A 16,669-nucleotide genomic window follows, 5' to 3' on the forward strand; every position below is an offset into this window, starting at 1 on the left:
TTTTGGAATGGGGGACTGATGACCTTAGCTGTTTAGTCCCCCTTAAACATCCCAACAACAACCACCACCACCACCAAATCTAGGCCTCTCTTCTTTGTTCACCACCTTGAAGATAAGTTTGGGGAAGTGGCATCTTTTTCCAATAAGAGGAACGGGACTATTCTGATACAAGACGTTTAATCTGCACAGTCAGAGGCGTTACTTGCCTGTGAGAAGCTCGGTGACATCCCCATTAACGTCACTCCCCATAAGTCCTTAAGTTTGGCCTAGGGGATTACCTTTCATAGACATCTTCTGCTACATTCTGATGATGAGCTGCGGGAGAATTTGGCACGACGAGGTGTGCACTTTGCCCGTAGTGTCTTTAGGGGGCCCAAGGATAATAGGGTGCCTTCACCCTGGCCTTTTAGGGTGACTGCTTGCCTGAGAAGGTCAAGGTCATGATTTACCGGTGCGATGTCAAGCCCTATGTCCCGCCCCCTATGCGATCCTTCTAGTGCTGGAAGTTAGGACATATGTCCTCCAGATGCACTGCCTGCCACACGTGTCGTGATTGTTTACGATCTTCACATCCTAATGCTCCATGTGCTCCGCCTCCCACCTGCATTAACTGTGAGAACCATCATACTCACTACTCGCCAGACTGTGCAGCCTACCAAAGAGAGCCGAAGATACAAGAAATTAAGACCCTGGAACATTTAACTTACCAAGAGGCAAGGAAGAAGCTAGAACGGCTCAACCCCACATCTCTGTTGAGAAGTTATGCTGCTGCAACTCTACCGCCACCAGTTACTGCAAGACTCCCTTCTCAGTTGGCCCACAGAACAGTAAAGTTACACCTGCCCCACTGCTGGTAGGGGCAACACTCTCTTCCACTGCTCCCAAAACACCCGATTTGCGAGCAGCGGACCCCGAACAACTATGGACATCCATCCACACCTCTCAGCCAGAGAGGCACCAGCCCCTCTGGCTGCTCGACTGGAGAGGCACCAGCATCCTCTGGCTGCTCGGCTGGAGAGGCAACAGCCTCCTCTGGCTGCTCAGCTGGAGAGGCAACAGCCTCCTCTGGCTGCTCGGCTGGAGAGGCAACAGCCTCCTCTGGCTGCTCGGCTGGAGAGGCAACAGCCTCCTCTGGCTGCTCGGCTGGAGAGGCACCAGCCTCCTCTGGCTGCTCGGCTGGAGAGGCACCAGCCTCCTCTGGCTGCTCGCCTGGAGAGGCACCAGCCTCCTCTGGCTGCTCGGCTGGAGAGGCACCAGCCTCCTCTGGCTGCTCGGCTGGAGAGGCACCAGCCTCCTCTGGCTGCTCGGCTGGAGAGGCACCAGCCTCCTCTGGCTGCTCGGCTGGAGAGGCACCAGCCTCCTCTGGCTGCTCGGCTGGAGAGGCACCAACCTCCTCTGGCTGCTCGGCTGGAGAGGCACCAGCCTCCTCTGGCTGCTCGGCTGGAGAGGCACCAGCCTCCTCTGGCTGCTCGGCTGGAGAGGCACCAGCCTCCTCTGGCTGCTCGGCTGGAGAGGCACCAGCCTCCTCTGGCTGCTCGGCTGGAGAGGCACCAGCCTGCTCTGTCTGTCCGGCTGGAGAGGCAACAGCCTGCTCAGGCCTCACTCGTTCGGAAGTGGTCCCTTGGGTGAGTCCCTTCCAAGGATTTTACCAGTGTCTCGCAAGACGCTACCCAGTGGCTGAGGAAGCCACCAGCAGCTGGTCGAAGGGCTTCACGCTCTTCCTCTGTTCCTGACAATGCATCAGGAAAGTCCTCCCAGCATCGAATCCTCCTGCCAAAGACAAGAGAGAGAACAGGAATCTCTCTAAGAAGCCTAAGGACCCAGTGGTTCCCGCTCCACTGCTTCCTGCCACCTCAGCCTCTGAGAATAAGGTCGAGCTCTTTGCGTCCCGTGATGATCTCTACCTCGCCGTCTCAGAAACGGTGGCAGTTGCGACGTCAGTCACTTAGTCGGAGGCAACATGTGACTCTGTGAAGTAATTTGCGTTTTCTGTGCCTTCATGCCCCTACAGCACACGCTTTGTACAATCCTCCAGTGGAATTGTGGCGGTTACTTTACCCATCTCCCTGAGCTACGGCAGCTTCTAAGCATGACACCTGCATTCTGCATTACCCTCAAGGAAACCTGGTTCCCAGCAATCCTCGTGGATAAAGGGGTTATTACTGCAATCATAGCACTTACAGTTGTGTGTCAGGTGGAGCCTGCGTGTACGTCCTTACCTGTGTATATAGGAAGCTGTGGCCGTCCACGTAAGGACGCCCCAGGACATAACCGTCTACAGTGTCTATCTCCCTTCAGATGGTACAGTCTCCCTGACCGAATTGGCTGCACTTGTCGACCAACTCCCCACGCCTTTTCTTCTCCTGGGGGATTTTAATGCCCACAATCGCCTTTGGGGTGGAACAAAGGTTACTGGCCGAGGCAGAGAGGTTGAGAATCTCATCTCCCAACTCGATCTCTGCATCTTAAATACTGGCGCCGCCACACATTTCAGTGTGGCGCATGGGATGTTCTTGGCCATAGACCTGTCTTTGTGCAGCCCAGGGCTTGTACCATCGGTCCTCTGGAGAGTCCATGACGACTTGTGTGGTAGTGACCATTTTCCCATCTCCCTTCCACTACCCCAGCATCGCTCCCATGAACGCCTGCCTAGATGGGTATTTAGCAAGGCAAACTGGGACACGTTCTCCTCTACTGCCGCTGTTGAATCTCTCCCCCAGGGTACCATCGATGTGGCGCTTGGGGCACTGACTGCAGCGATTGCGATTGGTTCCACTGTGGAACGTGTCATTCCTCGCTCGTTAGGGTGCCCCCGGCGAAAGTCAGTGCCTTCGTGGCCTCCGGGGGTCGCTGCAGCCATTACAGAACGTCGGCAGGCTCTTCAGCGAAATAAGTGGTACCCGTCTTTGGAGAACCTCATTTTATTCAAACTTCTCCGTGCTCAGGCCTGGCGGCTGATCAAAAGGCCTCCCAGGTGTGGATGAAGATCCGATGCATCTTTGGATTGCAGCACTCTACAGGTGTCCCAGGGCTTACAATCAACGGGCGCTATCCACTGATGCCAATGCAATCGCCGAGCATTTTGCACAGCACTATTTTTGGGCCTCTGCATCGGGGCATTACCCACCTACATTTCACGCGCTAAAACGCCGCACGATAGAAAAACTGCTTTCTTTTGCTTCTCGCCGCCCTGAGGCGTATAACGCCCCATTTACTTTGTGGGAACTCCACAGCGCCCTGGCACAGTGCCACAATACAGCCTATGGGCCAGGTGGCATCCACAATCAGATGCTCAAACACCTATCCCCAGACTGTCAGCGATGTGTTCTTGCCATCTTCAACCACATATGGGGCGACGGTGTCTTTCCGTCGTAGTAGCGAGAAAGTACCATCATTCCGGTGCTGAAGCTTGGTAAGTGACCGCTTGATGTGAATGGCTATCGGCCCATCAGCTTGACAAATACTCTGCACAAGCTACTGGAATGTATGGTGAGTCAACAGCTGTGTTGGCTGCTCGAGTCTTGGGGTCTTCTGGCTCCATGCCAGAGCGGCTTCCGTCAGGGCCGTTCCACCGCCGATACTTTAGTCTCCCTTGAGTCTGCAATCCGCACTGTTTTTTCCAGGCGCCAACACCTCGTCTCCGTCTTTTTCGACCTCTCCAGAGCATATGACACGATGTGGCGGCACCATATTCTATCCATGTTGCACGGGTGGGGTCTCCGGGGCACCCTCCCCATTTTTATTCAGAACTTTTTATCTGTTTGGAGATTCCGCGTTTTAAATGGCACATCCCATAGTTCACTTAATATCCAGGATAATGGCGTTCCACAGGACTCTGTATTGAGCGTGTCCCTTTTACTTGTGGCCATTAATGGCCTTGCAGCAGCAGCAGCAGCAGCAGCAGGGTCGTCAGTCTCAACCACGTTATATGCTGACGATATCTGCACCTTTTTCAGCTCCTCCACTGTTAGTGTTGCAGAACGTACGTTGCAGGGAGCCAAACGCAAGGCGCAGGAGTAGGCCCTAGCCCATGGGTTTTAATTTTCTCCTACAAAGACTTGTGTTATGCACTTTTGTCGGCGTCGAACTGTCCATCCCCACCCAGAGCTTTATCTTCAGGATGCCATGCTCAGGGTTCTTGACTCTTACAATTTTCTGGGATTGCTGTTTGATGCCCGGCTTACATGGCTCCCACATATTTGTCAGCTCAAGCGTCAGTGCTGGCAGCATCTGAATGCCCTCCGCTGCCTCAGCAATGCAACTTGGGGTGCAGATCGTTACACGCTGCTGCAGCTCTACAAAGCCCTTGTGTTGTCCCGACTGGATTATGGGAGTGTGGAGTTTAGCTCAGTGTCTCCCTCAGCGTTGCAACTGCTGGACCACATTCACCACTGTGGGGTTCGGCAGGCTACAGGAGCATTCCGCACGAGTCCTCCTTGCTGAGGCTGGGGTTCCTCCGCTCCACATAGGGCGTCAACAACTGCTAACCAACCATGCTGCCCACATCCATTGTTCACCCCATCACTCTAACTACCGTCTCCTTTTCGATAATGTGACAGTCAATATCCCACACCGGCGGCTGCGATCAGGCCATATCATTGGAACCCCTGTTACTTATCAGGTCCACCCACATACACCACCTTGGTGTATTCATTGGCTGCAGCTTCAGTTGGAACTTTCCCGATGGACAAAAAATTCAGTTCCTCCTGCAGTCTTGCCCTGCCAATTTCTTGCTCTCCTCGACGCATGCCATAACTCGGAGGTTATTTATAAAGATGGCTCGATGTTTGATAACCGTGTGGGGTATGCTTATGCTCATGAAGAGACTGCCCGCCGGGCCTGGCTGACCGCACTGCATCAGGACACGGCCCGACGGGCCTCGCCGACCGCACTGCGTCAGGACACGGCCCAACGGGCCTCGCCGACCGCACTGCGTCAGGACACGGCCCGACGGGCCTCGCCGACCGCACTGCGTCAGGACACGGCCCGACGGGCCTCGCCGACCACACAGCCTCCCACCTCATGGGATCTGACTGTCTGAACGTTTTGCCATACGGCATTACCTGATGGACCTTGCATACCACACTGCTGCACCTCCTCATGAGTGCACCTGTTGGGCCTGGCTGACTATTCTGCTTCCTGACAGCAACTGTTGGGCCTGGCTGACTATTCTGCTTCCTGACAGCAACTGTTGGGCCTGGCTGACCGCCATGTCTCCCAATCGTACTTGATTGGCCAGGCTGACTGGTCTGGATTGTGACAACATTTGATGAGCCTGGCTGACCACAATGCCTCTCGATTGGACTGGCTGACTGCTCTGTCTCTCTGCCTCACCTGATGGGCATGGCTGATCTCTGTTACTTGCGACCACTCCTGATGGTCCTGTAGGAGTGATCTGCCTCGGCGCACCTCCGGTTTTCCCTCGTTCACAGCAGCACATAAAGACAACACCTGATGGGCCTTTCACACCGCTCTGCTGCTACACCTCAAGACCACAAATGATGGGTCTGACCGATTGCACTGCAGCACTGACTCACTGCCCCACCTGATGGGTCTGGCCAAGCACACTGTGTCACCAGCTTACGACCACTCTTGATGGGTCTCCTGACTGCACTGCCATTCCACGTAACCACCCTATTTAATGGGCTGTGCTGACCACCCTGCCTCACGCCCACCCCCCCTCCCCCTCCCTGGTGGGCTTGGCCAAATGCACGTCCTCGCAACCCCACCTGATGGTCTTTGCCGAACACTTTTCCTAGCGGCCACATCTCCTTTGCCTGGCCAACCGTTATGCCTAGTTCCCCCACTGGACTTGCCTGGCCCACTACTCTGCCACAGTACTGCACAGGGTTTGCCTTGCCAACCACTCAGTCGCACAACCCTACCTGATGGGCCTGGCCAACCACTGTGCCTCATGTCGCAATTCATGTGCCTGCAGACCACACTGCCGTACTGCCCCACAACCATACAAGTTCAGCGATGCTGACTGCTCTGCCTCGTGTCCACACCTGATATGCCATGCCAACTCTTCACCTCATGACCCCACATGATTGGCCCAGCCGTCCACACTGCCAGACCACATGACGGGCCCAACTGATGGGCCTAGATGAGTGCAGAGCTGCACCGCCTCATGACATCAACTTATATACTTGTTTGATTGCAGTGCCGCACTGCCGCATGATGCCAATTGATGGGGCCTGCTGGTCGCACTGCGTCACAACCCTTCCAGATGTGCCTCACCGAACACACTGCCTCTTGTCCCTACCTGATTTGCCTGACAGACCGTGCCACCTCACGACCCCACCTAATGGGCCTGGATGACTGCACCTCGTCATGACCGCACCTGATGGACCTGGCCAATTGTGCATCATCATGTCCATACCTGATGGGCCTCACCAAATGCCCCCCTCACAACCTCAATTTATGGGCTTGGCAGAGCCCACTGCTTCACAACCACACTGCTCCACATTCTCACTTAATGGGCCATGTTGGCTTCACCGCCTTAGCCTCCACCAGATGGGCCATGCTGACTGCATTTACACCACATGATGCGCTGTGCCGAGTGCACCATCTCACTGTGCTCCCCCACATGGGCCTAGCCTGACCACATGACCACACTGCCTCACGACCCCACATGATGGGGCTGGTCGACTGCATCATCTCCCAACCACACCTGATGGGCCTGGCTGATCACACTGCCTCATGACCACACCTGAAGGGACTGGCGGACTCCACTGCCTCACAACCACACCTGAAGGGCACTGCCTTTGACCCCACCCCATTGTCTGGGCTGACCACACTGCCACAACCGCACTGGAAGGCCTTTTGACTGCACAGCCTCACGACCCACCCTGAATGTCCTGGCTGCCTGCACTACGTCTCCACTGAATCTCTTGTGTCTAGCCGAGTACACTGCCTCACAACCACACCTGATGGTTCTGGCCAACTGCACTGCCTTGGGAGCGCAGTACCTCATGAGCACTGTGCCTTGTGAACACAGGTCCTTGCGAGTGAAATGCCTTGCACCCAGCCAATTGCACGTGTTAGTGGCGGCTGCAGTCCTCATACATCAGCCCACGAAGTACTATATTCCCGATGGTCTTTGTTGTTGTTTGTCAGGCAGTGGTGTCCCTTTTCCATCACCAATGGTGCTCGCTTCATGGGAACACTGTTCAGTTTATGAAGCCTTTCCCAGCATCATGGATGGTGTTTTCTCACCATCTCACCAGTGGGGGTGAGATTATTGTAATTCAGCAGCATATCGTTAATGCCTTTTTAGCCATCGTTGTTTGCGGGCTGTAACTGCCTTTTACGTTTTATCTGCAAAGCAATAAGTTGAAGACCATTTAATTTTTAGTTTATGACATACATTTCTGTATGGTGTTTTTTTAGCCTTTTTTACATGTCCATTTCTAGTGGTCTCTTATTCTGACCATTTGGGGCTGACATATAGTTGTTTAACTCCTCTCTTTGTCTGTTTTTTGTAGTTCTGACTTGGATTAATATGACCCCAGTAGTTTTTTGCACCCGAGTGGCCTGGCCGACCGCACCTGGTATGGCTGACCCCGCAGCTTTGCCACCATACCCACCAGACCTTACCTGTGGCGTGACTGTGGCACCCGATGATAACTTGTAGTGCATGGACATCTGTTGTTTAAGCTACATGTTATCTTAGGTAAGTTTGTCATTCCCTTTGGATCTAGTTTTTTGTGTTCCTCTATTTCATAGCAATGTTTTACATGTAGCTAAAAATAGCTTTGTTCCAGTGGAGTTCACTGGCATCATAAATTGTGTGTGTGTGTGTGTGTGTGTGTGTGTGTGTGTGTGTGTGTGTGTGTGTGTGTGTGTGTGTGTCATGCTTCGAAACAGGCAGAATCGTACCTCATTTTGTACAAACACATTTGTGTAATATACACTTTATTTGTTTGAATCTGTTAGTTTTATATCCACAACCTGAAACAAAACAATTTATTATGTTGTGTTAAAATAGTATGTTGCCAACAGTGATACACAGAATTCAGTGTTATATATTACCCTACTATGTATAGTGTGCCAGTCACAAAAAAGGGAGTTCATTTATTGTAAATGTTAATGTACTATAATTTTTGTTATATATGTGTTTCAATTTGGATCAGTTTGAGAGAATCCTTTGTAAATGCTGTATAGAGTGATGACACTATGAACACCATCAGGCAACTTTCACTAACAGCACACTGTCTGGCTTATTCCTGAAATGGTGTGACTGGTGAGGATTCAGGTGATGAAACTATTGCAGATTTAGATAATTTTCAAGGGAAACAATTGAGAACTGGTAAAGAAGATCGAGTAACTGAATGTGTTAAAAGAGAACAACTAGTTATCGAATGTGAACACACTGAGAATGAACAGAGCAAGAGGAGAAATGGTAAGTGCAAGGGAAAGCATACAGAATGAAAATGGTGGTACTGGGAGAAAGGTAACTTTGCTGAGTTTAATTAAGATTGGTGTCAACAATATTATGTTTCCAACAATTCAAGACCTTTTCAAATGATCTGGTCATTTTTTAATAATGACTGTTACAGTCACATACCAATATGTTTCCAGTTTATTAGACTTAGTGATGTGACTTCAATTGAAATTAGGTCATTTATTGAAGTAATTTCAGTTAGCAGTTATACTGAAGAATTGCGGCAGAACATGTTGCTGCAACTTTTTTCCCATTGCGGATTCAGAATCATAATAACTAATGTAGACTTATTACTTACGTGACAGTGATGATCTAAATAAGCCAAACAGGCTGACTAACATGAGGCAGTTATTTCACTTGCTTGTCAAATGATTCCAAAACAATCAATACACTCCATGAAGGAAATCACAGCACTGATAAAAGAATGTTGACATTTTTCAGTAAAAATTGGTGCAGGCAATTCATTGTAGAAAAAAAATATAGTGTGGCTACAAAACTTGGACTGAAGCTGCGGGGACTTGATACTTTAAAAATATGTATCCTTGCGCAAATTAAAGTACCAACATACTGCAGTACTACAAACAATTGGGCTTAAGAGCAAGTATCATTCGTCAGTATTATTCAGTGTTACTGAGTTTGGGGAAATACTATTTTCCCCTGGTTTTGACAATTGCATCACATCATTTTCCTTCCTTATTAAATTATATGATAAAGGAATCCAAGATGCATGGACAATTGAATGGAAGCTGATATCAGATGCCCCTACTGAACAAGAAGAAGATGAAGATATCAGCTCGGGAAACAATTAATTTCAAGAGTCACAAGCCAAGCAGTATAGTAGTTACCAGATGAAATTGCAATCGCGTGGTCACAATTTTTCCAGCTCCACAACAGTTAAACCACTTCACATAGTGAAAAATATTTTTGAAGAGTGAAAAGAAAAAGTAATGATCTAACAACCTCAAATGATTTATCTTTGCTATGAAAATGCAGGAGGAGTTAATTGTGCTGATCATAACATCAGCCTGTACAGAACATTTGTCAGAGGGGAAAAAATGATACTTCACTTTAATATAGAAGAGGCCATACCTGTGCAGTTTGAAACAACTGTAATTCCACCAACCTCTCCCTCTGAAATCAGTAAAATAATAAACTCACTGAAAAGTAAAAGCTCTTACGGAATTGATGGCATTTTCAGCAAAGTACTTAAAGCTTGTTCCCCACAGATAAGTAGGATTCTCAGCCACGTATGTAATAGCTCTTTGGAGCAGGGTGTTTTCCCTGATAGACTGAAATATGCCATTGTAAAACCATTGCATAAAAAGGGGGATACGTCGGATGTCAACAACTACCGCCCAATCTCTCTTCTGACAGCTCTGTCAAAAATTTTTGAGAAAGTAATGTATTCAACAGTAGCCTCCTATATTTGTAAAAATAAAGTACTAACAAAATGTCAGTTTGGTTTTCAGAAAGGCTTTTCAACAGAAAATGCTATATATGCTTTCACTGATAAAATATTAAATGCTCTGAATAACCGGACATCACCCATTGGTATTATTTTTTATCTCTCAAAGGCCGTTGATTGTGTAAATCATGGAATTCTTATAGATAAGCTAAATCATTATGGTTTGAGTGGGGCAGTGCACAAATGGTTTAATTCATACTTAACTGGAAGAATGCAGAAAGTTGAAATAAGTGGTTCGTGTAATGTTAAAACAACAGCTGATTCCTAAAACTGGGGTGCTATCAAGCACGGGGTCCCACAGGATTCGGTCTTAGGTCCTTTACTGTTCTTGATATTCATTAATGACTTACCATTCCACATTGATGAAGATGCAAAGTTAGTTCTTTTTGCTGATGATACAAGTATAGTAATAACATCCAAAAACCAAAAACTAAGTGATGTAATTGTAAATGATGTTTTTCACAAAATTATTAAGTGGTTCTCAGCAAACAGACTCTCTTTAAATTTTGATAAAACACAGTATATACAGTTCCGTACAGTAAATGGCACAACTCCAGTAATAAATATAGAATTTTAACAGAAGTCTGCTGCTAAGGTAGAATATTCAAAATTTTTAGGTGTGTCCATTGATGAGAGGTTAAACTGGAAGCAACACATTGATGGTCTGCTGAAACGTCTGAGTTCAGCTACGTATGCTATTAGGGTTATTCCAAATTTTGGTGATAAGAATCTCAGTAAATTAGCTTACTATGCCTACTTTCATTCACTGCCTTCGTATGGCATCATATTCTGGGGTAATTAATCGTTGAGTAGAAAAGTATTCATTGCACAAAAACGTGTAATCAGAATAATTGCTGGAGCCCACCCACGGTCATCCTGCAGACATCTATTTAAGGATCTAGGGATCTTCACAGTAACCTCACAGTATATATATTCCCTTATGAAATTTGTTGATAATAATCCAACCCAATTCAAAAGTAATAGCAGTGTGCATACCTATAACACCGGGAGAAAGGATGATCTTCACATTGCCGGGTTAAATCTGACTTTGGCACAGAAAGGGGTAAATTATGCTGCCACAAAAGTCTTTGTGCACCTACCAAACAGCATCAAAAGCCTGACAGATAGCCAACTAACATTTAAAAATAAATTAAAAGAATTTCTAGATGACAACTCCTTCTACTCATTGGCTGAATTTTTAGATATAAACTAAGTAAAAAAAAAAAAAAAAAAAAAAAAAAAAAAAAAAAAAAAACTTAATCATTAGTGCCATGCAATATTTTGTGTAATGTAATTTCTTGTACAGACATCTTTTATTAACCTGACACATTCCACATCATTACGAAGTGTCGTATTCATGATCTATGGAACAAGTATTAATCTAATCTAATCTAATCTACTGCAATCACACAGCTGAACAAAATGCGTGACATGTGCATAGATAATGAGAAACTGGTGCATCTTGAATTTTGATGCCATATTGTAACTTCCTCCCTGGAAACAAATGCCTAAATATGCATGTGTAAAAGGAAGCCATCAAAGACAGAGCATCAAGACTCCAGACTTCACAGAAGAAATCACTGTGTGATGGTCCAAGAGAAACAGTCTGACTGCAACCTTTCCCATGCAAAAACCAAAAGATGTGTAAAGTGAAACGTGGTGTACATGTAAACGTGTTCATTATGTATAATACTATGTGATTGCTGAAATGTTTGTTTGATGTAGCACTAACTTCTATTAACTTTTAAATGTCATCAATTTCCCTATAAATGTGTCCCACAAATGTAATTATGATATACGACAGACATCCTACATACAGGACACCCTCTTAATCACATAATTAGTTGTTAAGCATTAAACTCGTTGTGACAGGTCATATGATACCTATGTAACACATTTCTGTAAGGAATACAGAAACATAAACTTCACAAAGGAAGAGAAAACAAATTAAAAACTGTGATAGGTACATCACACCCTCGCTGTTATGGCATGAAGAAACAAATATTGTCCACTTGAAAATCATTTCAGTCCATAATATCCACTAATTTAATGTATGAGACTGCCGCAAGGGACTGAGAGTTTTGGATGGAGACAAACTAACATAAGAATAATAAACCTCCCTCAGAAAATTATACAATATAGAAACCCTACAAAGGTATTGATGACCTCAGAAACTTGGTACAACTACCCAACGCCATAACACCACATGAAAAACTACACTATTCCAATATAGTACTTAAATATATTAAGTTCACCTACATACTTAGTAAAAATTATTCTATTCTCTATCTGCAGCAAAATATATTTGTATTGATGTCTTTAACTTACCTGCATAGCTACTTCCAAAAACTTTGGGGAAAGGTGTATTATGGAAAAAGAAATAAAAAATGTAATGTTTACACATTTCAAAAAACTGTTGTTTTTGAGTTACTAACGAAATTTTTGCAGCAAAATAGAGACTTATAATAAATGCTTAAAATATCATCTGCTTCTTTCTGAACATGTATGTACTCATCAAATAGTGAACTGTTGCACAATTTCAAATAGTTTTGAATGCTTTTGTGGGCTTCTGTGTCACATTGATGTATCATTTGTACATTGTGATCAGATGGATGAACCAGTTTTTAAGCTATCCCCAGAGATAATACTGCAAAAGATTAAAGTTTGAAGAACGTGCCGGCCACAGAACTGGTTCTCTCCACCTGTCCATCCATTCAGTACAATCAGAACTCTGAGACTGGAATGTAATGGTGCTCCATCAGACATAAGTCACATGTTCCTCATTAGCCGGGGCCTGTCGTAAAGTAGGCAGCAACTGTAAGCTGTAGTAGGAAAACATACGGTCCTACCAGAACTAAGATTCCAGTCCACACATTAAACTGATATTGATGTCTAGTCTTCACTGCAGTATACCTATGAATGTTAATTTTGGAGGATGTAAGACAACACAGTGGATACTGGAAACTTCATCTTTGCTTTTGAAGTCGATTTGTTGCCTAATAAAGTTGATGGTGTATCAGTGCAGTGACAAGGTGCTACAAATGTTTGTAATTTGAACAAATGTTTTTGTGTTGCAGTGGCAGTTCCATTTATACTGATCGTCGATGTAAGTTAGATTCGAGCACACTTTGTGCTATCACTGTGGCTGTGTCAGTTATAGGGAGCATGATTCCCTTTGTTCACTGGGCTCTACATTTGTCCAGTGGGAAAAGAAAATTCCAGAATACCAGCCCCTAGATTGACTTGCAAACGGACAAGATGCCAAGAACAAATATGGTGCTATACATCCTACATGTAAGACTGTGATTAGCTTGTAGGCTAGGGCTATAACTTCATCCTCTGTTATGCCCATACTCTCACTCTCCATGTCTTCTACTTCACCATGTGGCTCGAGGTCCTCCTCCTACAGCTGCCCACACAAAGTTTGGGAGTGCTGACTTCCTACCCACTGTGAACACCAGTCTCCAACCCTTGGCTGGGTAAACAACACTCTCCTCCAGCATTCCCTGTAAGGGAGGGATCTCTTTGGATGCTCCCTTCCCAGGACTCTCCTGACCTGCAACTAGAAGCCAGTCAGTGGTTGAAGGAGCCACATGTTGCAGGTTGTAGGACTTTGTGTTCCTCATCTATCCCATAAACTGGGGCATACAAGCCCTTGAAGAAGGCAAAACATTCGGAGGATGAGGAGGATGAGTAACATGAGTACCATGAGGAGGATTAGGAGGGTGAGGACAAGGACAAGGACAATAAATAGTGGACATCCAGGTGGCTACCATGGAGCCAGACTGTGCATGTTCATAGCGTCCATGGTGGACTATGTGTTTCAGGACACCTCTACAAACCATGATTCAAAACAAATGTGTATTGATGACATATCCTCGCAACCAGAGGGAGCAGGCAGCCCTGCAACATGACCTGTCTCCTTGGTTCCTTCATGCCTCCATGGAACACTGATAGCATAGTACTCCAGTAGAAGTGTAGCACTTTTCTGCCACCTGTCTGAACTACAAACTCTCTTATGCATCTCCTCTGTCTTTTTCATTGCCCTCCTGGAGACATTTTTCTTGGCAATGTGGCTCAATTCCATGTGCAGCTATCAGAGCTATTTTAACTATTGCACTGACTACAAAAGAATGTTTGGTGTTGTTTGCACATATAATCTCGACTTGTGAGGTGGAACTATGATCACTGTCTATGGTAAAGCTGTTGAAAACTTCACTGTAGAGCTCAACCATTCCCTCTTGATTACTGGTGTTCCCACTCAATTTATTGTGGCATGTGGGCCTTAATCAACCTTTGATGGTTTCACTTCCTTCTCCCGTCCATCCACTGAAGAGACCATTAAGACTAATGTAACCAGCTGTTTTCTGACCTCCTTCACCCTACCACAGGGTCACACACCTGAGTGTCCACCCATACAGGCTCTCTCCAAAGCTTACTGTGATTCTTTCACCACTGCCATCGCTCTTCTCACCTTGCATTATTGCTGCAATTATGTATTACATAAAACATCAACAAAAGCAGTTGTTGTTATATTTCTCACAAAATGGAACCCCAAGAGCACTCACTATACAGTCATTACAGTACTATTCAGTCTGTTATTGCTGTCTGGAAAGTGCCTTTAGATGAAGTTTTTTTTGGCTTTCAGCAAAGTGCTAATGTCATGCACTGTAATGATGAATCACAAGAGTCGGTTCTTTTGGCATTATACGTTTTCTGTAATCAGAGCTGCATGTACGGGGAAGTGGAGGGTGGGGAGCAGGTGGAATGGGGTATCTGCCACATGCAGCAATTTCAGGGTGCAACATATTCATATTGTTGAAGGTAAAAAACCTTGTTTCACAAGGTTGACAGGGTGAGTGGCTATCAGCATTGTTATAATTATTAGCAGAATCCATAGGACCAGATTACCAGAGTGGGAACAAATGCCTAACAGGTAGGAAAGATTACATACAATATATACACAAATAATCCGCACCCTCGAATAATCTTCATACTCCAATTTTGAGGAAGAGTAAAAAAAATTATTTTTTGCTTTAGTTTGTTTCATTTACAAGGAAAAAATTTGTTCCAAGTTTACAATGTGTTCAAAAGTGTGTAAAATAACTACTGGTTTGAAGCAACACTGCTGTACAGGTTGATACATCGTTAAAATGCAGCTGGCCAGCCGGCAGGCGGGAGACAAGCAGAGTGTAGCTGGCCGGCTGGCCCATTGGATGAGCGGGTGGCCAGGGAATATGATCACTGCCAGCCAGGACTCTACGCATACCTACAATAGAAAAAAAAGATGAATTATCTTGTTTAAGAATTTGTTAATAAGGTATGTGCAATAACTTATTTTAGTCAATACCAGTACGTTTCTTCTCTTACCACACAATTCATCACTTTCATCGTCATCACTAGTGAGAGAACCATTGTCATCTTCACCATCTTCCCATAGAGTGTCTTCATCTGTTCCATCCAGTGAATTTGAGATTCCACATTTTTTGAAGGATTTTTCCACCCGTAGTTGCGAATGGAGCCCCATGCACTTTTCACCCATTCACAAATCTGGGACAAATCCGGCCATTTGAATTTTCCACTAGGCGTGAGTTTATGGTTTTCATCAGCCATCCATTGTGTATATCACTGTTCAAGTGTAGCTTTGAATGGCCTGTTTATACACACATCTAGTGATTGTAGGATTGATGATAGGCCTCCTGGGATAATGGCCAAGTAAGTTTTCAATTTTTGTAATGTATCTTGCACTTCCTTAGTTGTATGTCCGCAGAAGCTGTCCAGGACCAACACGTTGTGTAAATTCCGTAATGCACCAGAACGACATTGCCAAACATGTGTTACCCAGTCAATTATAAGTTCGTTGTCCATCCACTGTTTTGGATTCACTCTCACTTATACCAGTATGCCTTTTATTGATATTTTTGGAATATTTTTCCTTACAAATATCACGCAAGTGGTAGCTTTTGTCCATTGTCAGTTACACACATCACTGTACCTCTTTGTTTCCCACTGCCGCCAGTTTGTATTATGATGCTGGATTCTCCTTTTCTGTTCACTGTCTTGTTGAGCGGCTATTGGAAATAGACTGGCGTTTGTTCCGCATTACCAATTTGCGATAATATATAGGACTGTTTATGGTCTAGATTTACCACATAACAATGAAAATTCACTTTTTTTTCCTTGTAATCATCTGGAAGCCGCTGAGCAATAGTAGTTTTCATCCAGAATCCTAAACCATTTTGGTTGAAAGAAGTTGATAGCCAGCCCTGGCTCGCTTTGAAACTGGTAATGCCTAGTTCTTTGGGTCAAGACAATGTTTTAAGTTGGTCCATTTCACTCATCGCTGCACATCCGTATTGTCACTTCTGATCTACATAATCGCAGAGCCTTTTCTCAAGGTCCTGATGCTTTGCTTTTTGGCCGCAAAATACCCAGCAATTACTATTAGTTTCTTGAAGCTGTTTTATTTTTTCACCAGTTGCAAATACAACTCTCACTCATGTCGTACTTTCTTCCTGCTGCACGGTTTCCACTATTCTTGGCTTCTTCAATAGCTTTCACTTCTTCTTCAGCAGTGTCTGAGCAATAATGAGAACATGTAGCCATAATTAACAAGTTTGAAGATGTTAATGCTTCACTCCTAACGTGCTACTGATGCATCACAGGCTGAGGCCACAACAATGCAATAGTATCATGGGATGTATTGTTGGATGTGGAGCAGTACGAAAAATGTCTTGAATAATCCGTGCACCCCAGTT

At 45.6% G+C, this 16,669-nt stretch overlaps 1 protein-coding gene across 1 annotated transcript in view; it reads right to left on the reverse strand.

The window, feature by feature from the left end:
- Nucleotides 1-919: 919 nt before the first annotated feature.
- LOC126301099 (skin secretory protein xP2-like) overlaps nt 920-16,669 on the reverse strand; it is a 114,970-nt gene continuing 99,220 nt past the window's right edge. Inside the window, exon 3 of the mRNA XM_049991689.1 lies at nt 920-1,572. Within this exon, the coding sequence (XP_049847646.1) occupies nt 920-1,572 (653 nt within the window). The remainder of the gene's footprint in view (nt 1,573-16,669) is intronic.

This window comes from Schistocerca gregaria, unplaced genomic scaffold (assembly GCF_023897955.1).
Source record: "Schistocerca gregaria isolate iqSchGreg1 unplaced genomic scaffold, iqSchGreg1.2 ptg000008l, whole genome shotgun sequence".
Lineage (NCBI taxonomy): Eukaryota > Metazoa > Arthropoda > Insecta > Orthoptera > Acrididae > Schistocerca > Schistocerca gregaria.